This window comes from Phocoena phocoena, chromosome 10 (assembly GCF_963924675.1).
Source record: "Phocoena phocoena chromosome 10, mPhoPho1.1, whole genome shotgun sequence".
In the NCBI taxonomy this organism is placed as follows: Eukaryota; Metazoa; Chordata; class Mammalia; order Artiodactyla; family Phocoenidae; genus Phocoena; species Phocoena phocoena.
The window spans coordinates 40,821,980-40,844,662 of NC_089228.1; the positions used below are offsets into that span (position 1 = coordinate 40,821,980).

General features: G+C 57.7%; 1 protein-coding gene across 2 annotated transcripts; it reads left to right on the plus strand.

Annotated features, from left to right (window-relative positions):
* The first annotated feature begins 4,155 nt into the window (after window positions 1-4,155).
* Window positions 4,156-9,619, plus strand: MYL3 (myosin light chain 3). Of its 2 annotated transcripts, XM_065886484.1 has the most exons (7): window positions 4,156-4,346; window positions 6,559-6,586; window positions 6,722-6,871; window positions 7,688-7,861; window positions 8,957-9,034; window positions 9,150-9,192; window positions 9,395-9,619. In XM_065886484.1, exons 1-6 carry the CDS (start codon window positions 4,212-4,214, stop codon window positions 9,176-9,178), a joined length of 594 nt encoding a protein of 197 aa, XP_065742556.1. In that variant the 5' UTR covers window positions 4,156-4,211; the 3' UTR covers window positions 9,179-9,192; window positions 9,395-9,619. The 2 variants fall into 2 exon arrangements, with proteins under 2 accessions (XP_065742556.1, XP_065742558.1); XM_065886486.1 differs by lacking the exons at window positions 4,156-4,346; window positions 6,559-6,586; window positions 9,395-9,619 and having other exon boundaries at window positions 6,739-6,871; window positions 8,972-9,034; window positions 9,150-9,178.
* Window positions 9,620-22,683: the final 13,064 nt, after the last annotated feature.

Sequence of the window (22,683 nt, forward strand, 5' to 3'; positions counted from 1 at the left end):
AAAGGCTTTGGACAGGAGGGGCGGTCCTGGGCGGGCCAGGGCAGTCTGAGGAGCCTGCGGCCAGGGGGACAAGGGCACGTGGGGAGCCTGACCCTCCTTCCCTGACTTTGGTTCCTGGGCCCAGGGGATAGCCAGGCCTCACGTATCCATCCCTCTCCTCACTCCCCACCATTCCCTCCATGTGGCCACCGTATTCTGAGTTCCCCAAATTGGCTCTGACAGGATGAGGGACATTCCTCATACCCCTCTGAACACTAGCAGGAAGGTCTGCCAAGCACTCACCCCTGCTGTTAGCCAAGAGCTAACCCCTCCCCTGCTCCACCCTTGTCTACACAGGGCAGGAGGCAGTGCCCATTTGGAAAACCAGCAGCCCCTGTCCTGGGTCCAGGGTCTGGGGTCTAGGTTTGGGTTTACAGGCCTGGAGTCTGGGTTTAGAGTCCTGGGTCCTGGGCCTGCTGTCTAGGGTTTGGAGTCTGGGTTGAAGGTCTGGCTTTGGCATCCTAGGTTTTGGAGTCTGGGTCCCCAGAGCAGAATCTGGTCCTGGGCTCTGAGTTCCAGGATCTAAGTTTGGGGTTCGGATTCTGAGGGCTGGGTCTGTGGTCTGGGTTTGGCGTTCCAGGTTCCAGATTTGCAGTCTGGGATCTGGGTTGGGATCCTGGTTTCTGGGGTTTGGGTTCAGGATCCAAAGACCAGTTCCTATCCCTTTTACGCCCCCTGCTGGCTGGTCCTCATGGTCAAGTCACTGCCTATACCATCCGGTCGTCCCTACCACTTCAGGCTCTTGAGAGGAGTCTTAGCAACGGATGGGGGAGTGGCATGAAGAGCAGGCCTGCGTGGAGGGAGGCGGCAGGTGGGCTGAGGGGCAGCGATGGCTGCATTGCTGTCCGGGGTGCCCCCGGCAGACACAAGTACTGTCAGTCAATCCGCAAATCTCCCCTTGCCTTACTCCAGAGATGGGGTTCAGAAAAGCGTTCCAGTCCCCCTGTGAGAGGTGGGTAAATTGAGATGTTTGGGACATTTGCTCATCTGACATTTATGGAGTGCCTACTGTGTACCAGGCTCTGTTCTAGACCCTACGGATATACAGCCTTGGAAGACCAAAAACTCCTCCTATGCCAGCTGACATTCATGGGAGGGGGGGCACACATAAGAGACAAGATAACAGGGAAACAGCTCATTTTAGGGTGTGCAAGGATGGGGAGTCCAGCTGAGAGGCAGGGCAGAGGGAGCAGGTCCAGGGTAGTCTGAGGAGGCTTCTCGTAGGAGGTGACATCTCACTGAGACCCAGAGGTGACAAGGAACAAGCCATGGCCAGGGTCCCAGACAGGGGCACCAGAGGGAGGAAAGCCTCTGCAAAGGCATGGGGGCTAGAAAGAACAAAGAAGGAGGCCAGTGTGGCCAGGGGTCTCCTGCCTCTGTTCATGGGCTCCTCAGAAGTCAGGGCCCACAGTTTCCTCAGGTGGGGGAGGGGGAGGTAAGGTGGCTGCCCCCAGAGAGGGCTCTGGGATGTGCTGTCTGCATCAGACTGGGCCACAACTCAGACAATGGAGCTGGGGGAGTCAAAGAAGAGGGATCCAGACCCCTGTCTCTCCCCGCAGGCTCTGCCAGGATCTTGTCTGCTGGGCTGTCATTCCCAAGGGGCATGGAGCCCAGGCTGGGACCTGGGAGAGAGAGGTGAGTGCCAAGCCTTGTGTGGCTCGTCTTTGCTACCCAGTGCCTGCCTCTCCCTGTCACTAAGTCCCCTCTCCTGTTCACCTGCCTGCCCACCTGCCCACCCCTTAATTTCCTCCTGTCCTCGGCAGGCATGTTGCTGGCAGTCAAGGGGGGGGTGATCCCTGCAGAGTCCCTGCTGGGGTCTAGGCATTAGTTATGGGTTGAGAGTGGCCCTGTGGGGTGAGCCTAGGGCACTGCTGCTCCCAGGAGCCAGAGCTCGGACAGTCAAAGGCCCATCTGAGCCCTGGGGAGGGAGTGGAGGATGGCTCTGTACACGGCGTCCCCACTATAGGACCATATCTGCCCTGTGCTCGAGGGAAGAGGACCAAGACACCCCCTCACCAAGCAGAGGAAGATGGCTCTGTGTGGCTGTAGCAGGCTGCATGAGTCTGCAAACCTGGGAACCAAGCCTCAGGAGGCCCATGTCACTCATCTACTCCTGTTCCCACTGATGCTGAGTGGTTTCCAAGGGATAGCAATTGTGTGTGGATGCAACAGTGAGATCTGTGTTCTGGGCACCCCTGTGGATGTCCAAGGCTCTGGGCCTCGGTTTCCCCCATGATGAGTGAAAGGGGATTGGGTGGTGTCTTGTTGGCTGTGCCTGTGGCTGGTGGGAGCCCTCGAGGGTGTCCAGGGTCAGTTGTCCTGAGGGTCAGCAGGTCTGGGTGATGGGGCCACCCAGAGGTCTCTCTGTCTGTGTCCCCCTCTGTCTGCCTTCTCCTCTTGTGGTATTTCTGGCTGGTCTCTGAGGATCCTCCTCCACCCCTTTCTTTCTTAATACTCTTGCCAAACATCTGGAAGAAAAGTGAAAAACTTGCCTCTCCCCCAGCGCCGGATGTTGTCAGATTTCCAGATGTGCGGTGTTCTGCCCTCCAGATGAGGGGAGGAATGTCCTGTGTTCCAGCTAGGAGGGGACCCAGCCCTGTCCCTGGACTGCTGTTCCCCTCACCATGAGGCTGAGTGACAGGATGAGAAGGACCTGGGCTCAGCAGGGGGACGTTGGGGGCATCCAGGTAGAGGCCCAAGTGAATCTTCACCTCAGGCTCCACCCACGGTGCCTCCCTACACCTGGGAAATCCCCGGGGGCCAGGAGAGGGGGCAATGCCTCTGAAGTTTCTATCAAAGGCTCCAGGCATTTAAAAATAATAGGGAACACCTCCTTCCCACCCCCCGGCACAGACACTGGGCAAGGAATGGAGGCCAATGTGTTTGCAAGATGTCCCCACTCTCCGAGTTCTGTGCCTGGAAGGGCCTTACGCCACCTCAGCCTTCCCTCCTCCCCCCAACTCCTGAAATGGTAGACCAGCCAGGCTGCCCTCTGTCACTGCCATCTGGGGTGGCATTGTGGGTAGGAACTGGGGGGGGGCGTACCCTAGACTGGGCACCTGGGAGGCAAACCTCTTCCAGTGCCCTGGGGTCCTTCAGAGAGGCAGACCCTCTCAGGACCCCACCAAAAGTGTCAGCAGAGGGCAACATGGGGCAGTGGAAACAGCTTCCTGGAGGAGGGTGCAGTGCGGCCGAGCCTTGAATGCTGCAAGCAGAGGGGCAAGGGCAGAGGGTGCAGTGTGTGCAAGGGTCTGGCGGGGAGCAGGCCCTGGGGTGTGTGGGGAAAGTGGGTCGCAGGGAGCTGTGGAAGAGGGACAATAGGAAGTGAGGGTGAAACCAAGAAACCGACCTCAGGGTCGGGCAGGTGCTGATGCGGGAGGCTGTGGAGGCTGCTTGGCTGTTGAACTAGGCTGGGTGACCGCCCTCGAGGGAGCAGACCCCATCCTACTGCCATTTAGGGTGTTCTCAGAGATGGGCTGCAGCTGCCTGCGAGCCACGACCAGACACTCACGCAGGCATGATGAACACCCAGACACAAACACACAGAAGCAGCACCCGCGGACTGGAGTAGGTCATCCCCCACGTGGACACAGACCCCCTCTGCATACAAACACCCAGCCAAACGGAGACAACACACATGGACACACGCAGACCTCCCTCTCCCCCTCCGTGTAGACACACGGGCACAGACACATGGGAATTCAATGCACAGATGGGAAGTTTAACTCAAGGGGTGCCCAGTCCTCCTGCCCCCAACACAACACACAACACATGCTCGGTGCAACCTTCTGCACCCTTTCAGTTTGTTGACCTGCTGAGGGGCAGCAGGGCCCCTGCGTGTGTGCGTGTGCTTTTGAGGGTGTGTGTGTGTGGGCTGAGCACCGACCTCTGTCCTCCCCTCCCCCGCTCTCTTCCCAACAGGTGATTGGGAGGAATGAAGAGCCCTCCCTCTCCCCCACCCATTCCTGAGACTGAACAATGCCCCCCCAGGCCCCAAAATAGCCCCTGAGCCTAGCCAATGTCCTTTTATGGCTCTGTCCCCATTGTGCTCTGCAGGGGTGGGGCTGGGGTCATGAGGTGTCCAGGCAGGATAAAGGCTGGTTACCGGGAAGGCTCACCTACCCGGCTCTCTGCTTCCTTCTCTCCACGTTCCCTCTCTGCTTACAACCTCCATGGCTCCCAAAAAGCCAGAGCCCAAGAAGGATGACGCCAAGGCAGGCGCCAAGGCAGCTCCAGCTCCCACACCTGCACCCGCACCTGTACCAGAGCCCCCCAAGGAACCTGAGTTCGATGCCTCCAAGGTCAAGGTGGGTGTGGGAGCTGGGTTTCCGTGGGAAGGGCAGGGTAGGTCAGTGAATCCCAGAGTGGATCTACCCCGTGGAAGACCAGGCTCCAGAAAGTGAGTACTGAACTGAAGCTGGAAGCTTCAGGCATCAGGAGGGCTGCAGCAGGAGGGAGGGTGGTCAGACATCAGGCAGGACTCCCCCAGTGCTGCTGAAGGGACTATCTTTTTGGTGGTTGGAAACTGACTCTCCCTTGTCCTTTTCCCTGGACCTCACATCCTTGGGGAATCCTGGACCTGCCTGTGCCCCTCACCCCCGCAGCCAGGCAGGGATCTTTCTTGTCCAGCTGCGGGGTCTTAAGTCCATACCAAGTTCCCCAGGGTGGACAGGGTGGGGAGTAAAGGGAAGCAGGGCTCCTGCCCAGTCTGGGTCACACTCACCCCTGCCAAGGTCCCTGAGCCCCAGAGCTGGTGGGGCCTCAGCTTTGAGCTGGCGATACTGAGCCAGTCTGGGTAGGTCATGGAGGAAGCTGGTCTTGGAACTGTGACCAGTGGCCCCAGGAGCCCTTCCCCGGCTTGGCTTGAAAGCCTTTCTCAGAGTCTAAACCTGGAGAACGAGCCATGACTCCCACCTGCGGCATCTGCGTAGGGGCACGTACCCATGTCCTGCCCGTTGCCTGTTCTCGGCTGGCCACTGGCCACCGCTGCCCTGGCTGCTGGCTGAGGGGCCCCATGGAGCCCTCCCAGCCCTTCGCGGTCCCCAGCGAGACCTGCAGCCCATCTGCACAGGTCCACCTCCATTCCTGAGCCCTTCCTGGAGGCACCTACCTTGTCCCTCAATACACGGGCTCAAATCCCAACTCTGCTCCGTTCCCGTCACTGCTCTAAGGCTTAGTTTCCTCAGCTATAAAATGGGACAATAAGTCCTCCTCACAGGCTGTTGGGAACCACTCATGGCAAGTGCTCCGTGGAGTTGACTCTGACTCCTGACCATCCCCAGACCCCAGGTTTGTGTCCCGCAGGCCCCCTGGTGAGGGTCAGACAACCCTAGGGCCCAAGGTGGCATTGTGTGGTCTCACCGGATCCGAGGCTGCACAGACTCCCCTCTGAGCAGAGGAAGTAGTGAGGCCTCTGCTGTGACCCCTGCAGAAAGCTGTGCCAGGGGCCCAGGGCCCGTAATCTCAGCAGGCTTCTTGGTGGAGAGAGCTCTCGGCGGGGCCAGGAACAACAACTTGGTCTTCCCAACACAGGGTTAAGCCCGAGGGTTGGGAGGGACAACCCAGCAGGGTGACAGGGGCAGGATCCCCCTCTGCACTGGTGTGCACTACTGAGGTTGTTGGAGGGGACTCCAAGGGAGCAGCAGTGGGAGAGGCGCCAGTCAAGTCCCCCTCCCCCAAGCTCCTTTCCCCTGTGCGACCTTGACCTTGGGGCGAGTGACTGCAGTGATAAAAATAGACCTGGTATCCAAGTGAGGAGGGGGAAACTGGGTCCCAGGAGGCCTCCTGACCTCAGGTGGCCCTGATGTGGCCTCAGCAAACACAACCGCTGGGCCCTGGCCCCCTGCTGTGCCACGCTATGGACGGGACTGTGTAAGACTCAGGTGTAGGCAGGGCCACGTGAGTGAAAGTGCCCAGCCTTGAGGGCTCTGTGGGGGGCAGACACATGCAAACAGATGCACACACAGGTGTGCGAACGCACACGCACATCGCACACACACCCCCTCCTGCAAATATGTTCTCATGGTGACAGGGCTCTCCGGCCTGCCCCCTCGCCTTTCCTCCTCCCGCCCCTGCCCTGGTGAGATGAGGCCTCCCATCTCACTTATGTGGACAGTCTACCCACTGGGCCCCAGGCCTGGCAGAGCTGGCAAAGCCAGTCTGTGCTTCAGGCACGTCTGTCCAGGACCAGGGGCCTCAGGTAAGGCCCACCCTGGGCTGGGGATTCAGGGCACCAGGCCTCCCTCCTCACCACTTCCCCTGATGAGGCCTACCTGGTGTCAGGGTCTGGGCACTTGCAGACCCAAGGTCCTCAGGCGGGATGGCGGGAGGGGTAAGGAGGCAGGAGGGAGTCAAGGTGGACTGCAGGAGGTCCTGGGCAGTGGAAGCTGGAATCCTGGAATGTGGACGGGTTGGGGCAGCTGAGGGGTTGAGGCCAGGTCTGGGCACGGAGGCACCAGGAGGACGCCTGGCCCCATCCTCTGAACCAGACACTCAAAATCTTTGGGGGTCTCCTTTCAGATCGAGTTTACACCGGAGCAGATTGAAGGTGAGTGGGGGTTTTGAGCCAGGGGCTGCAGGGTTGGGGCCCGGGTCCCCCAGGCTGAGAGTCCTCCCCTGCAGTGTGGGGCGAGTCAGGGGGCTGACTCTAGAAGTGCCCGCAGCTCACGCCCTCTCCCGGCAGAGTTCAAGGAAGCCTTCATGCTGTACGACCGCACACCCAAGTGTGAGATGAAGATCACGTATGGGCAGTGTGGGGATGTCCTGCGGGCGCTGGGCCAGAACCCTACACAGGCCGAGGTGCTCCGAGTCCTAGGGAAGCCGAAGCAGGAAGGTTGGTACGCCTGGCCTGAGATGTGTCCCCATTAGGGCCTGTCCCGGGGGAGACCCCCAGGGTGGGCTGCCATCGCTGGTGGGACAACACGGGAACTCCCCTGCTGTGCATTCTCCTAACGTCCTCCCGTTGTCTGGAGGAGGACCTTGAGGCCAGTCTCAGGTGATGCTGACAAGGTGACAAGCAGTGGTGGTTCCTGTACCATCTGGCCCCATGCCTATTTGCCAGGCCTCCTGGTCGTAGGGGACTGACAACGGCGCGAACTAGCTTCAGTAGCAGGTGTGAGGGCAGGCCAGGCTGTGTCTGGCCTCAGCATCCCATATGCTCTCCCTGTCCTTCCTGGCCTCCTGGGCATCCCTCTGTGGGGCAGGGTCAGCTTCCCTCACCACCATGGCCAGAGAGGGTTGCCTGCTTTGTCCCAAGGAGGAGTGAGACCCAAGCCCTCGCCACAGGTGCAGAAGTCCCAGAGAAGGTCTCTGATCGGCCCAGCTGCTCTCAACCAATCACAGGTGTGGGGAGAGCGGGGTTGATAAGAAAAATAGACGCTAGAGAGAACTGTTCCCCCAAAGAAGAGCAGAGGTGCTAGTCAGAGCCCACTGTCGTGCCACTGTCCTTGTGAACAGCAAAGGACGATGTAAATAATGCATTTCTCAGTTGACTGTAAAGTGCCTTGTGATGGTGGAGTGCTTCGTAAATGACAAACTGGTGTAGAGCGCATTGGGAGCTGGGTGAGGGCAATAGCTCCTCATTGCCAGACACAGTGGGGGGGATGCCCATCTCCCCTCAGAGCCTGATGCTTGGGCCGTCTCTCCCCAGAGCTTAACTCCAAGATGATGGACTTTGACACGTTCCTGCCCATGCTCCAGCACATCTCCAAGAACAAGGACACGGGCACCTTCGAGGACTTTGTGGAGGGCTTGCGGGTCTTCGACAAGGAGGGCAATGGCACGGTCATGGGCGCCGAGCTCCGCCACGTGCTGGCCACGCTGGGTGAGGGCAGCCTCCTCCCCACCCCACTCTCTCTTTCCTGGGGCATCCGGGGGAAACCACTCTGTCACCCAGCGGGCCTGTTTCTCACTTGTGAAATGGAGGGTGATGCAGTCAAGGTGCCTCGATGGCGGGAGACGGAAATGTGGGGAATTTAGAAATTTAGGTGGGGATAAAGAAAGCCAGCTGATGCAGCTCACAGAACCGGAGGGGGATAGGAGCAGCTCTGGGGACAGTGTGGGGCAGGGCGGTACATCCAGGGGGATCAATCCAGTCCTTGTGTTCATTGCCTCAAGGTCAAATTCCAGAGCCGAGGAGGTACTGTACCTGCCTCTTGACCCCCCGCTGTCAGGTGCCTGGCTGGCAGGAGCGTTCCTTTCTCAAAGAGAAGTTTTCCTACAGCAAATGTTCATTGAGCACCAATTGTGTCTGTGCAAAGTGAACTTTTCCTGCACCAGACATTTACTGAGTGCCTACTGTGTGCTCAGCCCTGTGCTGGTCTCTGGGGTTTTGTGTGTGTGTGTGTGTGTGTGTGTGTGTGACTGGGGGCTAGGAGGTGTGAGGGAAACTGCAGTGGGCATTCCAGTGGGGGAAGCAACACAGCACATACAAAAGCACAGAGGCGGGAAAGTGCCACACTTGTCTGGGGAACAGTGGTGGTGTCTCTTGGTACCCTCCATGGTCATCCCCTAAGGTCCCCAGCTCTATCTTATGCGTCCTTCCTCTAGCCTTGAAGGGCTGCCCCGAGGGACTGCTTCCAGGGAGATGGGGGACCTGGCCTACTCCTGATGGAGGGAGTCCCACCAGCCTATTGAGGACAGGGGACAGTGTGTGCTGGTGGCCTGAACAGCAAGATGGCACTGTTACGGACAGAGCCCAGGCTCGGAGAGAGCGCCAGGCCTGTACCCCAGGCCTTGCCCTTTTTGACTTGTCACTGATTCTTCTGGTTTCAGAAATAAGGGTGACAGCCCAGGTCTTGTGTGTACCAATATGAGGTGTGGGAATACTGGAGAGGCACACCCACCATCCAGCGGGGCTCAGGGGGCCCCCCACCCTTCACGCCTCAACAGTGCTGACTCAGCTTTCCACTCCTGCCAGGTGAGAGGCTGACAGAAGATGAGGTGGAGAAGTTGATGGCTGGGCAAGAGGACTCCAATGGCTGCATCAACTACAAAGGTAAACTCAGCAGGGCAGGGAGTCTGCTGGCGGGAGCGGGGCATTAGGATCCTAGGTCGCCACCTTTGGCTACCCAGGGCCGAAGCCCTGCTGCTCACTCTTTCCTTCTTTTCAGCATTTGTCCAGCACATCATGTCTAGCTGAACCTCTTGCCCCAGGTGAGACCTCCCACCCTCCCTTCCAAACCTGCTACCACCTTTGCCACCTCTGCTGATTTCAGCCCTATTGTCCCCCTCCTGCCTCTGTCATCCAGATCCCCTGTTGCCACCTCCCCAACTCCACCAATTCCAGTTCTCAGCTGACATCCCGCAGCCTTGCTTGCACCTCTCCACTGTAACCTGTGACTGCCTTTGCTCTCAGGGAGCCCAGGGGAGGCCGTGCTGGGGACAGCTCTTCTTCCACTCGAGTTGCTGACACCAGTGGCCTGCAGTCTGTGGGACGGAGGGGAGCACACTGAGACTCCTGCACAGGCTCTCTCTGCACAGCTCTGCGGGGCTGTCATCTCTCCCCATCAGGCTGCACTTGCCTGTGACTGCATCTCTGTCCCCGGCCCTTGGGCCTCATGAATAAATGGCTTCCTTCCTTCTTTCTTTCCTCTCTCCTCCCTCCCTTGCTTCCTTCCTCCCTTCCTTCTCTTCTTCCTTCCTTCCTTCCTTCCTTCCTCCCTCCCTCCCTCCCTCCCTCCCTCCCTCCATTCGTTCATTCATTTGTTTGTTCGTTCCTTCCTTCCTTTCCTCCCTCCTTCCTTCTCTCTTCTCTGTGGCCCTTTGGTTGACCTTTATAAAAATCTATGAGCCACACACGGTGAGCCCTGGACAAAACGAGAGGAATCACTTTGAAATCTTGCCTCCTTGCTCACCACATCAAAACTGTCCCATCTGGTGTGCCAAACTCTCCGAGCCTGCCCACCAGGACACTGGGCTGAGCTGGACGAGGACTGGGTGCCCTGCCGCACTTCTGGAGACAGTAGCCATGCTCTGGCCTCTAACACAGGGTTGCCACTCGGTGCCTGAGAGCGCTGTCTGAGCTGTCTCACTCCACAACCAGCAATCAGGGAACTGAAGGGCACTGGCCCAGAGCCACCCATGTCACAGGTGGGGAAACTGAGGCCCAGAGCAGAGAATGGCTTTGCCTGACTCACTGTCCCCAGGCTGTCAGAGCCGAAGAGGCCTGAGACCCCTGCCTGACTCCGGTCTCTCTGCCTGTGTTGTGGCTCTAGGTCAGAGGGCGAGAATCCGGGGTCCACCAGTGGTTTCTCAGCCCTGGGCTTCTCAGCAGAAGACAAGTGCACCACCCCTGCAATGACAGGAGGAGATGCACACACCCTTGCAAATGCCAGCCCCACTGTCACACCCTGCTCTGGGGCCAGGCCCTCCCCTCCTTTCAGAGTTCAGTGGGGAGGGTGAGGGGAGGCTTCCTGGAGGAGGTCATCCACTCTGGTTTGAAGGGGAGGAAGAGCAATGCCCTGTAGAGAGTCTCGGGGGCCCTAGAGATAAGGGTTGTGGAGAGATCAAGGGCCCAGAGTGTGGAGCGGGCCACACAGGGTAGGAAACAGCTTGCAGGCCAGGAGGACTCAGGAGGTCAGGGCAGCCCTGCTAGGGTGCATTTGGATGTGAATGCATCTGCTTGTGAGATGAGTGTGTGGGTGTATGAGAGCGGGTTTGAGGCTTGCACGGATCAGGCTGCCTCAGGGCGTTTGTGTGGTGCGGCGAGCATGGCAGGACTGTGAGTGTGAGAGTACGTGTGCGCGTATGTGTGGGAGGAGTGGCGGCAGTGTATGTGAGAGTCTGTGAGGGGCTGTGAGTGTGTATGCAGGAGTCTGTTTCCCTTCCTTTCATCCTTTCAGCATTTATGGAGCACCTACTGTGTGCCAGACTCTTTAGGCCCTGGGAACACTGCAGTGGAGGAAGCAGCCAAACCCTTCACCCTTGTGGCACTCAGACAAAGCTGACAAATCACCAAAGCCATAAAGTGTGTCAACCAGTGATAAAGGCTGGGGAGGGGCCCAGAGTAGGGGAGGGGCTGTGCAGTCTGTGTGCAGTGTGTGTGTGTGTGTGTGTGTGTGTTGGGAGGCAAATGACATGTTAAATAATGAGGTCAGTGAGTATCTGAGAAGGCAATGGCTGGGCAAAAATTGAAAACAGGAGAGATAATATCCTGAATATATAAAGGGTTCCTACAACAACAACAAAACAAACAGCCCAATTCAAAAATGGGCAAAGGACTTGAATAGACATTTCTTTTTTGTTGTTGTTGTTGTTGTACGCGGGCCTCTCACTGATGTGGCCTCTCCCGTTGCGGAGCACAGGCTCCGGACGCGCAGGCTCAGCGGCCATGGCTCACGGGCCCAGCCGCTCCGCGGCATGCGGGATCCTCCCGGACCGGGGCACGAACCCGTGTCCCCTGCATCGGCAGGCGGACTCTCAACCGCTGCGCCACCAGGGAAGCCCGAATAGACATTTCTTTAAAGAAGATAGACAAATGGCCAATAAGCACGTGAAAGATGCTCAATGTCACTAATTAGGGAAATGCAAATCGAAACCACGATGAGATACCACTTCACACCCATTAGGATGGTTATTATGCAGAAAACAGAAAATAACAAGGGTTGGCGGAGAAGGTAGAGAAATTGGATCCCTCGGGCACTGTGGGTGGGAATGTAAAATGGTGCAGCTGCTGTGGAAAAAGTATGGAAAGTCCTCAAAAAATTTAAAACATTATTACCATATGACCCAGAAATTCCACTTCTGAGTATATATCCAAAAGAATTGAAAGCAGGGACTTGAAGAGATATTTGTAAACTCACGTTCATAGCAGCATTATGCACAATAGCTGAAAGGTGGAAACAACCCAAGTGGCCGTCAACAGATGAATGGATAAACAAAATGTGGTCTATACGTACAATGGAATATTATTCTGACTTAAAAAGGAAGGAAATTCTGACACCTGGTACAACATGGATGAACTCTGAGGATATTATGCTAAGTGAAATAAGCCAGACATAGAAGGGCAAATGCAATATGATTCCACTCAAACGAGGTTCCTAGAGTGGTCAAATTCATAGAGGCAGAGAGTAGAATGGTGGTTGCTGGGGGTTGTGGGGAGGGAGGAATGGGGAATCGTTGTGGAAGATAAACACAAAAAAGAGAGGCGAGATGGAGTGTCTTAGGCTGGACTTTCCCAGAAGCAGAGCTCAGACAAGGACCTGAATGTAAGTAGTGTCCCTGGGAGGTGGCCCCAGGGAGCACGGGAGAGCAGCTGGGCAGGGAAGGAAGTCCTTAGGGTGCATGGGAGCAGAAGACCCTGTGGGCAACGGGGGCTCAGCCCCACTGGGGACCTCCAGGAGATGGTGGTGGTGTCTCACTGAGGGCATGAGGAAACCAAACTATTTATCTACCAGCTCCCACCTTCGCTGGTTAGGGCAGGGCCCCAGAGGCAGGCTGGAACATTTGTGTGGGGCAATACTTCCGCATCTGCTCCAGGGAGCCATGAGGGCATCAGAGCAAAGACATTCCAGCAGAGACGGGAGCAGAGAGTGCGGTGGGGAGGCGACAGGATGTGGTGGAGGGTCCTTGGGCCGTGGGAAGGGCTTTGGTGTGTGCTCTGGGGAGATGTTTTATCAGCATCACTCTGGCTGCTATGTGGAGAGTAGACTGGGGCACGTGAGCGGAAGCAGGGACCGCAGGTAGGAGGGTCCAGGAGAGAGAAGAAGATGCATGTGTGGTCCAGTGGAGATAGTGAGAAGTGATCAGATTCCAGGTCATTTTTTAAGACACTCTCAGCAACATTCTGGGCAGATTTTGAGGCTTTCTTCTTCCTTTCCTTATCTAAACACAGTCCACTCCAGCCCCGGATCTGGTGTGGGGTGGGAGTGAGGGACCGTGGTCTGCCCTTTCATGGTGCATAGTCTGGCTGGCTGGTAGGGCAGGGAATGGAGGCACTAGTGGACTTGCTGCAGTGGCCTCTGCTAGTAAGGGTGTCTGCTTGTGCATGTTTGACTTTGCTGGACTCTGGCTAGCCTCCCTGGCCAATTGGTGGCCGCGGACCCCCACAGAGGAGAGCAGGGTCTCCCTTTGGCCCCAGTCAGGGCAGAGAGACTGGCCAATATCCTTCTGGGCAGGCCCCAGCTCCTGCCCGCCCAGCCACCTTGCTCTTGGACACCAAGCCCAGGAACAGCTGAGTTCCCCTTCAAAAGTCTCCAGGATCCACATGGGACTGAGTGGTCCCAGCTTTTTCTCTCCACCCTTGGCTGAGTCCTGTAGGCAGGGATCACACCTGTTCTCAGCCATCCCCAGGCAAGAAGTGGTCCTGCCTCCAAGTTTCCATGTATCTGGGATCCCAGGAAGTATGTGTCCTGCTCTCGCAAGAAAGCCTGCCCCCTCCTCTGGTTTCCAGATGATCCTGCAGTGCCCCCAGCCCTCCCCCAAACACACCCTCCTTCTTGCAGGCTCCCCTAGTTCCTGGGAGCTACCACCCTACTCGGCTTGGCCTGGCAGTGGAAGGGAGTATCCCACACATCCCCCGAGACCCTCTGCAGCTCCCACCTGCCAGTCTTCAAGTGTGGACTGGGCGTGGACAGGCTGTGGGGGGCTGGCACGGGCAGAGCTGGGGCTGTTGTGTCTGTTGAGCTCTGCCTGGGGCTGTTTGGTCCCCCTTGTTGGGGCTCTACTCCACTTAGAATGTGTCTCTGTCCCAGTCATGGCCGTGATGCCACTCTGGGGCATTTTGCCTGTTATATGTGGCTGTGCTGACCATGTGTGGGCTTGGGTCACGGGCTGTGGGTGTGAGTGTCAGAGTGGAGGGGCCTAGAGGGTAGAACTCAGCTGCAGGGGTGAGGCTTCTCCTCACTCAGGAGCCTCCCACCTACCTTGGCTGGGTGAAATGTGTGTGCATTTCTGTGTGTCCCTGTGTCCGTGTGTGCATACATGCACAAGTTTGCCTGTGTACTTGTGTCTGTGAGTGTGTCTGTGAGTGTGTGTCTGTATACCAACGAATGCCGGTGTCCACTTGTCTGTGCACGTGCACGTGTATGTTTACCTCTGTGTGTGTGTCTGTGTCTGTTTGTGTGCGTGTCTGAGTGTGTACGTGCTGGGGGGCTCTGCTGAGTCAGTGCTTGTGTTGGGCGGGCAGCACTGCCAGCCAGGCTGTGGCCTCCCCACAGTTGCATAAACACTGGTCCCAGCTCCCCCTTCAAGCAGGGTGGTCCAGCCTATGTCCCTGCGGCCGGTGGAAAGGGGTGGGTGTGGCAAAGCGTTTGCCCTCATGTCAGCCTGGTCCCCTCCATGCCTCAGGTGCCAGGTCACGTGCCCCATACGGCTGGAGTCTGGTCTGAGGTCTCTCTCTGCCTTACTTCCCCCATCTGGCCCGAGGCCTCATCTCTGAGGTCTCTGTAAGGTGTCAGGAACATTTACCTCTCCAGTCCTGGTCCAGGCTGAACCAGAGGGTCAGTGGGGCAGGCAGGGGTCTAGGGGGCCGGGGGCAGAGTTCAGCCTCACAACCCCAGGACCAACCATCCCTCCTCTGCTCTGATGTCTCTGCACGGCTCCCTGCCACAGCCTGCATCTTCTCTCCAGATGCCTGCCGTCTACAGAGATCCTGGGGTCGGTCACCACTGGGACATGGATTAGGTAGCACTGAGTCGGGGGACAAGAAGGCCAGAAATTCAAGTCGAGGCAGAATGAAGTCAGGCAGGGTCTGAAGAAATCAAATATTGGAGGAAATCCTTAAGCAGGTCACTAGAAGGAAGGAAATCAAACTGTAGGGATGAGGCCCTGGACTGTGGGGCTCAAAGTGCTCAGTGGCACAGGGGCTGACAGACTGTGGATAAAGATCTTAAGAGAATGTGGGGAGGGGCGGGGAGACTAAACAGGTCCAAGCAGTGGCGTGCACAAAATCAGAGGGGGTGTGAAGATGAGGTGGGAGGGAGGAGGGGCAACAGAAACTGGGCAGTGGTGTGAGGCAGTCCTCATGCTGCATAAGGGGTGCTTGGGGGCGTGCCAGGCCGGAGTGCTGGGCTGTTGTTTCCGAGGCCTTGGGAGGTAAGGAGGGTTTAGGGGAGGGGGCTAGGGCGAGCCTGCCTGGGTACAGGGCCAGCCACACCCCAGGGAACCCAGGTACCTCAGGGAACAGCAGGAAGACCCTAGACCTTGAACCCGGTGACCCAGCACAGAAGAGCCTCCCTGGGGTTCCCCTTCCAACCAGCCCCAGGTCCGCCGTTGCCCAAGTTTGGGGGTTATTTGTTCCTGCCCTCCCAAAGCCACACAATGCTGGTTTGCCCAAACGCTGACAGAGCACAGCTGGAATGTAGAGTGCATGTGTGTACACGAGGCTCCCCAGGGTCGCCCGCCCAACAGGCCCCTCTAGTCTCAGCAGCCAGGGCCCAGGTCCCCTTGGATGGGGAAGGGCCTAGAAGGTCAGGGCTGGGAAGGGTGCCTGCCTGCCACTCCTCCCCAGCCTGGCTGTGGACACCTGAGCTTCCACCATTTTCTTCCAATCTCCACTCTCTTCTTTGGCCTGTGGGTCCGGGTACTTTGCACATCTACTGAGGCCTCGGTGAGAATGAGAATGGGCGTGTCAGAGCCTTTCTGCAGGGCTGGGGAATGGAGTGAGGCAGTGGAAGACTCTGGAACTCCAGAGATGGGGAAGACGGTGCTCCCTGGGAAGTCTCAGATCTTTGCCAACTTCCTAATTTTTATACTTTGGTCCGGCTGAACACGAGCACCCCTTTTCCCCACCACTCCTATGCCCTGGGTCTGGAGGTCTGTCTTCCCTCCCATCAGTACCTTGTCCATCTCACTCCCTTCTTCATCTCTTTCCCTCTCTCCCATAGTAGGCTTGCTTGGAAGCCACTTAAAGGTGCTTAGGATGCCATCCCTAGCTCCCAAGCTAACTCGGAGAGACAGTGAGCACCCTGTCCCAAGGGGTGTGCAAGCAGAGGGGAACCAATTCCAGTCAGGAAGGCTGCAGGAGGGATTCTTGCTCTGCTGGAGACTGGAAGCACTTGGGTGTCCTCAGGCTCCAGGGCCCAACGTGTGACAATATCCAAGACAATTTTCATGGGAGAAGAATAAGGCCCGTGTTGTGTGTTTTCCATGAAGCTCAATTTATGCATCTTCAAGGCCTGGCTGTTTTCATTCAGGGACTGCATCCTGCCTTACTTTATTTTTATTTTTTTTTGCCTTAAGAATATTATTTTGTTCATAAAACAATGGTGATGATAGCTGGTGGCAGTTGTTTTCCTTGTCTTAACTTGGCAAAATAAGACCTTACAAGTCCATTTTTAAGTTCTGAGGCAGTCGCACAGTTTGTTGCAGTGAAAATCTCCCCAAATCCCTGGATAGAGACCCTTGAATGGGGCAGGTCCTTTCCAGGCTCAAGGCTCGTCTGAATCAGGTGCCGACTGTGCTCCACCATGATGACTAACAGAGGCCTGGCCCTAACAGTTGGGATGGAGTGGTGAGTGGAGACGTGGCAGGGGCAGTGCAGATGAGCTTGGGGGTGGGGCACATGAGTGAAGATGCCTCAGCTCCCTTCGTTGGAGTGTCTGGGACCCTGAGATTCCAGGTGTCCCCAGATCGCTGGATGCCCATACCTGTGTGCACCTCTGGTGGGAAGCCAGTGGCAGTGACCTTTCATTCCTTGCTGCAGCACATGGTGTGGGACGGTGGCTGCTGGGCAGGAAGGCAAACACTGAATGGTTTCTAGCTTTTTTTATCAGGGCTGAGGGATAAGAAGGGAAGCTGGGCACATCCCAGGAGTACCAGGGGGTTCCTCTGCACGGCCTGGGCTGGGGCCCCCCAAGAGGGTAACACACCCAGATCCCACAGCTCTAGGTGGAGACAGCTCGGGCCAGCTAGTAGCAAGCTGCTCCCTCTCTCAGGGGCTCAGGTTCTGTGTAGTCCATCCCCCAGAGGGTGCCTTCCTTGTAGTAAGGGGGTCCCTGGGGTTGGTCTGGAGAGTAGAGCTGGAGGTGTGGGCAGGCCCTGGGCCCCCAGGCTTGCTGTGGCTCCAGGGCCACATCATGGAGTGATTCCTACCCTCCTGGGCACCTAAGGATCCATCCGTCAAGCCCCATACTCAGGGTGGACAGGCCTGGCTATAGGGTCAGCAGGGGCAAAATGGTTACAGAGTGCCAAGAATGACCTTGAAATTCAGTTCCCAGCACGCCCAGGTTGCCTGCCCTGCCTGGGCTCCTGCCTCAGTTTCCTCTGTGGTCAGAGTCCCTCTCCTAGGTGGAGGCCCTGAACACTGCAGGCTGCCTTCCTCTCCTAACTCTAGTAGGGCCCATTTAACTCATCAGTACACAGTGATCACACATCTATTGTGCTCCCAGCACTTCCCAGGTGCCAGGAGCTTGTAGTGAACTCACGAAGAAAACGCTTTGGCCGGGTCCTGCTCTGGCCCTGGCCCAGCTCCCAGGTCTCCTGTCCTTGTGTCGTGCCTGTGACTTCAGAGCTGAGTGAACAGGGAGGCGCACCTAATTCCGTTCATCTGGAGTGGGTACTGTGCCTGCCAGCCCGACTCTGACCTCAAAGTTGGGCAGGAAGGGGCCTCAGATACCTGGGCCAACGTCTTTTCCAGGGTAAGACTGATGAGCTGCTGCTTGCTTGAACACCCCCAGAAACAGGGAGCTCACCCCCTGTTGAGGCAGCTTGGCCAGGCAGGCAGCTCTCTGACGTAGGGCCAAAATCTGTCCAGGCGTCTCTAGTCCTCAGAAACTGGGTCCTTAGAACTGTTTTTCCCCCGACCTGAACCCTCTGTGATCCACTAGGCTGACCCCAGCCCTGCTATTTTCTAGGTTGATCCCTTGTTCCATGATAGGCCTTGCCCTCTGTAAGGCTGCTGAGCCAGTGGGGGTTCAGGGTTTTTTTTTAATAGAAATCTTTTTTTTCTTTTTAAAGCACCCCAGTGTTTTCTTTCTTTTTCCCTCCCTCCCTCCCTTCCTGCAGGTCTTACTTGCCACATGCAGGATCTTCGTTGCAGCATGAGGGATCTTTTTTTTTTTTTTAGTTGCAGAATGAGGACTTAGTTGCGGCATACATGTGGGATCTAGTTCCCCGACCAGGGATCGAACACGGGCCCCCTGCGTTGGGAGCATGGAGTCTTATCCACTGCACCACCAGGGAAGTCCCAGCACTCAGTTTTTTAGGGCCCTGAAGACTATCCCAGCACCTGCTCCTGGAGCTGGAAGGCAAGGGCTGGCTCTGCAGTGTAGGGGGCCCTGAGATCACCTGTGTGGAAGGTGGCCGGGAGGGGGTGTTTCCGGACAAGGAAGGCAGTGTTATGGGAGAGGGAGGTCCCTGCAGGTTGCCCTGGGGCTTCTTCTCTGGGCCTTAGTTTCCCTCTGGTGCGGGCTGGAAGTGTTCTGAGCTCCCACCAGAGGTGGGAACCTCTGGTGTTCTGAGCCCTGGAGAGGCCCCTTCTGGACTCTGAGCTTCGGGCTGGGGGCGGTCGGGGGAGGCGACAGCTGCTTTGAAACGTGGAGAATAATAAAGCAAGGAATGTCTGAGCTCAGGGGAAAAATAACCCCCGCCTGCTGGGCCTCCCACCCTGCACGTAATGAATTAAGTACAGGGAGGCATGTTTCAAGTTGGGGTGCTGGCTGGGGGAGGCTAGAAGGCTCCTAATGAGAAACAGGGTCCTGGATGGGGCCACTGGGAGTTGGGGGTTTGAGGTCACCTAACCTGACCCCTGGGGGTGCTCTCACTCCCCAGAAGCTTCCTCTCAATCTCCCTTTGTCTGAATGGGTGAGGGGGCGGTCATCCTGTCCCATCTCCATGCTGACCTTTGATCCCAGGCTGCACCCCAGTGCTGGCCCTGAAAGGTCAGAAAGGGGAGATGGTGAGGCTGATTTGGATGGATCATCTCCTCATTCTCTCCCTTCTTCAAGCATTTACTGAATGCCTACTGGGTAGGTATCTCCTGCCAGCAGGATGGTGGGGTCAACACTGCCCCCTGCTGGACTGATTGAATCCACAGAGCCCATCAGCATCTGACCAGCAAGCCCCCAGGCCCCAGGCCACCTCCTGTCTCCAGTCTCCACAGCCTTTCCCCTTCCTCTGCCAATCCCTCTGTCCCCTATGGCCTCACCCGCCTTCCAGCCCTATGTTCCTGGCCCCAGCTCAGTACTACCCCTGCCCCCTCCGCTGGGGCTTGGACATCAGTGGCTCTGGGTCCAGCTCTACCTTTCCAGTCCACCAGGGATCTGGCTTTATTATGGGTCACCTCCCCCCACCTCCTCTCTCTCCCTCCCCAGTAAACTTAATGTTCCCCCAACAAGGTCCACACTCTCGAACTTCACTCATACTCTTCCTTCTGTCTGGTGGACCCCCATTCATCTACTCCCCAAGACTGCTTTCTAAAAAAAACCACTCCTTTCCAGAACGGCCCAGGGAACAGTGGATAAGTGAGTAATTAAACTGTCAGCAAAAGGGTAAATTCTCAGCAAGGGAGCTGTAGAGGAGTGGAGTCAGGTAGGGATGTTCCTAAGGCTCCCCAAGGATCCTGGCCTCCCAGCCTCTGCCAGCTTGGGGCAAGTCTCCCATTTTATTTTTAAGAAGTCTGACCAGGGCCCTGGAGCTTGCAATATTCTCCCCCACCATCCCTTCTCTCCCCCCCACCAACTTTAATTAAAACCATTGTTTTTCAAGCACATGTTAATTAAAAAGCAAACGTGTTTTGCTAAGTAATTTGGAAGCTCTGGTTATGCAAACCAGTGTCATTCCAGTTAAAAAATCCCTCACCCAGATTGCCCCAGTGTCTTGGGGGCTGAGGACCCTTGTGGCTACAGTAGATGCATATCCCTTTAGACTTTACATTCCCCGTGGAGGTCTAGCTAGGGCAGGTGTCCTCTCTGTTTCACAGGTGGGAACACAGAGGGGTTACAGAGGCCTAGAGTTCCCAGCATCACCAACCCCCTGCAAATGTGTGCTCTGGGCCTGGGGAGCAATAGCTGGTGAGGAGGGCGATTGACTCCTGTGCCCCACCCTGCAGGCAGGGTCTTTGTCTCAGAGCCTCTGCCCAGCTGTGGGGTGAGGGGAGGAGGATGCAGGCATGACAATGCTGTGAGCCCAGCCAGGTGCTGGGCCACCTCCCTGAGGTCTTCAGCACAGCTGGGGCTACGATTAACCAAAGCTGGGACAGTAGGTCCCTGAGGTGAGGGCCCAAGGTAAGGACCAGCCCTCTGGGTTGGGGGAGCCCTGGATGCTCAGAAGTACCTGCTGCAGCCCCAGCTCCCCACTCTGTGTCTGGTGTTGCCCACGGTGTCCCCACCCTCACTCCTGGCCCTGGGAGTCTTGTAGTCCTGGGGCCCTTCACATCTTGTGCAGTAGCCTCAGGGCCCATTGCAGGGAGCCAGAGCCCCCAAGATGCAGGGTTCAGTGACCTCTAGTCCCTCCTGCTCTCTTTCCCTGGCAGGGATGGGGGCATTGCACCAAGAGGCCTTTCCAAACCTGTCACCACTTTGCAACCTGCCTGTTGGCTCTCCCAGCTCAGAGTCCCACCCAACAGCACGGTGTCTCACATGTGTGCCGGTGTGTGCTCCATGTGCGAGTCTGTACTCAGGTGTGTGTCACTGTTCACCAGGGCCCTGGTGTGAAGTGCTCTCTCCCTGCTTCCTGAAGGAGACCAGTGTCAAGGTTCTGCAGGGATGGGGGTGGGTGGTAGTGCGGTAGTGACCAGGAAGAGGATGTCTAATGCGGGAGGGAAGGCGGACACCCACACCCCCCGCCCGGCACTGTGGAACACGATGGGCCGGCTCGCACCTTCTGCACACACACAGGGACACAGGCGGGGCGCTTGGAGTTCCGGGCCTGTGCCACCCAGCCGGCCCTCTCCCTTCCCTGCACTCAGCCTTCTTCTCTGTAAAATAAGAAGTATGTACTGTGATGTTTGCAACTTATCACACGCAGTGTCGCCCCAGCGGGGACACACACATCCTCACAAGCCACGACACACGGTGACACACAGCGACGCACGCTGGCAGCCGGTTCCCAGAGCCCGCCCTCCCTGGGCGACGCGCCAGTGACACACACACTGTCGCCGCTCCAAATCACACCCACGTCCCGGGAGGAGCTGTACTCCCGCCGCGCTCCCCCGGGGTCCGCGGCGTGGCGCTTCTGTGTTCTGCTCCCTCCGCCGCGCCTAGAAACCGCAGTGGGCCGGCCGGGATGAGCTCACGCCGCCTCCGGCCGCCCAGGTCTAACGCGCTCCAGATGCCCCGCGGCCCGAGCCGGGAGCGCGGAGGACGGCCCTCTGGCTCCCCCTGCAGGGCTCAGCTGCTCCCGGCGGTGCAGGCACCCGCGGGACGGGGTGGGGCTGCCTCCGGAAGGGGCGGTGCTTAGCTCACCCGCCCGCTTTTCCTCCCGTTCTGCCCGCCGCCTGAGTTCGGAGCTGGGGGCGTGCTGCTGCGAAGGCTGTCCCGCCTGTCCCGCGCGGTTTCCAGGTCCCAGCCCACGACCCCCGTGGGCGGCTCAGCGGCCACGTGCTGGGTGGCGGTCCCGTCACCGGCTGCCCTCGCCAAAACATGGGATTCCACCCCACTCCACCCCTAGTTACTCGGCCCAGCCCGGACCCTTCACCAGGTACTGCAACTCAGGCCCCCGCGCGGCCCTGAGTAGGCCCTGACCACTCTTGCTCCTCTTGGAACAAACAGCCTAGTTTCTACTGGGAAAGCAGCAGGGGCCTGACCACCGCCTGTTTTTAATAAGCAGCTGGTATTTCCCCGAAATCGCGGTCCCGTGGCTGACCTCACGGGGATGACGGTTGGCTGTGGGCCAGGGGGCGGGAGCCGCCTCAGGGTGAGCCCCTGATGCCTGGCCTTGCAGAGAAGTCGGGCAGAGAGGAGGAGCTCTGGTTTCCAGTCCCAGCTCAGCTGCTGGCTCATCCAAAAATCTGCCCCTCTGTCTGTCTGCAGTGTTGTGCATCCCAGGCCAGTGCTTCCCGCGCCCCTCCTCCTCAGCTATGCCTAGGGTCCCGCTTTCCTCCTGCCTCGTTGTACGGTCCTGGTAAACTGCTTAACCCCTCACCTCTCATTTCCTCCACTGTAGGATGGGGTCATTGTGGGATTTGAGAGGGGACCAGCAAGGGAGAGCAGATGGACCCCGGGAACGAGTAATTTCCAGAGGGCTGGAGGAGGAGTCTCTCGGGAGCTAAGGGGCCAGGGATCAGGCCTTGGTCTTCCTGGGCCAGAGTTGGGGAGGTAGAGGAAGGGCCTCCGGAGAGACAGATAGATAGGGCAGCACAGATGTCCTGGCAGAATGACAGTGTTCAGTGAAGGGTCAGCATAGGGGGCTTGGGACACCTGGAGTCAGAGAAGGGTGTCAGGAAAGGCTTTCCAGAGGAGGCGGTGCTGAGTGAGGTGCAGTTAGTCAGGCTAAGACCTGGGGCGGGGGGCAGAGTACTTAGGCAATGAAGGGGTGGGGTGGGGGACAGAGTGGAACCAGACAGTTGGGTCCAAGGCCTCTCTGGTAGTGAGTGGAGACTCTGCTGGAGGCACCATAGGGCGTGACGGCCCTTGGGAACTGGTCCTGAAGCCCCATCTGTAACTGAGGGACAAAGACAGAAAGCCAGAGGAGGACACAGGGTCCAGTGGAGGGACAGAGGCCAGGAGCCACAGGGGGAGCAAGGAGACAGGGAGAAGAGTTGTAGCA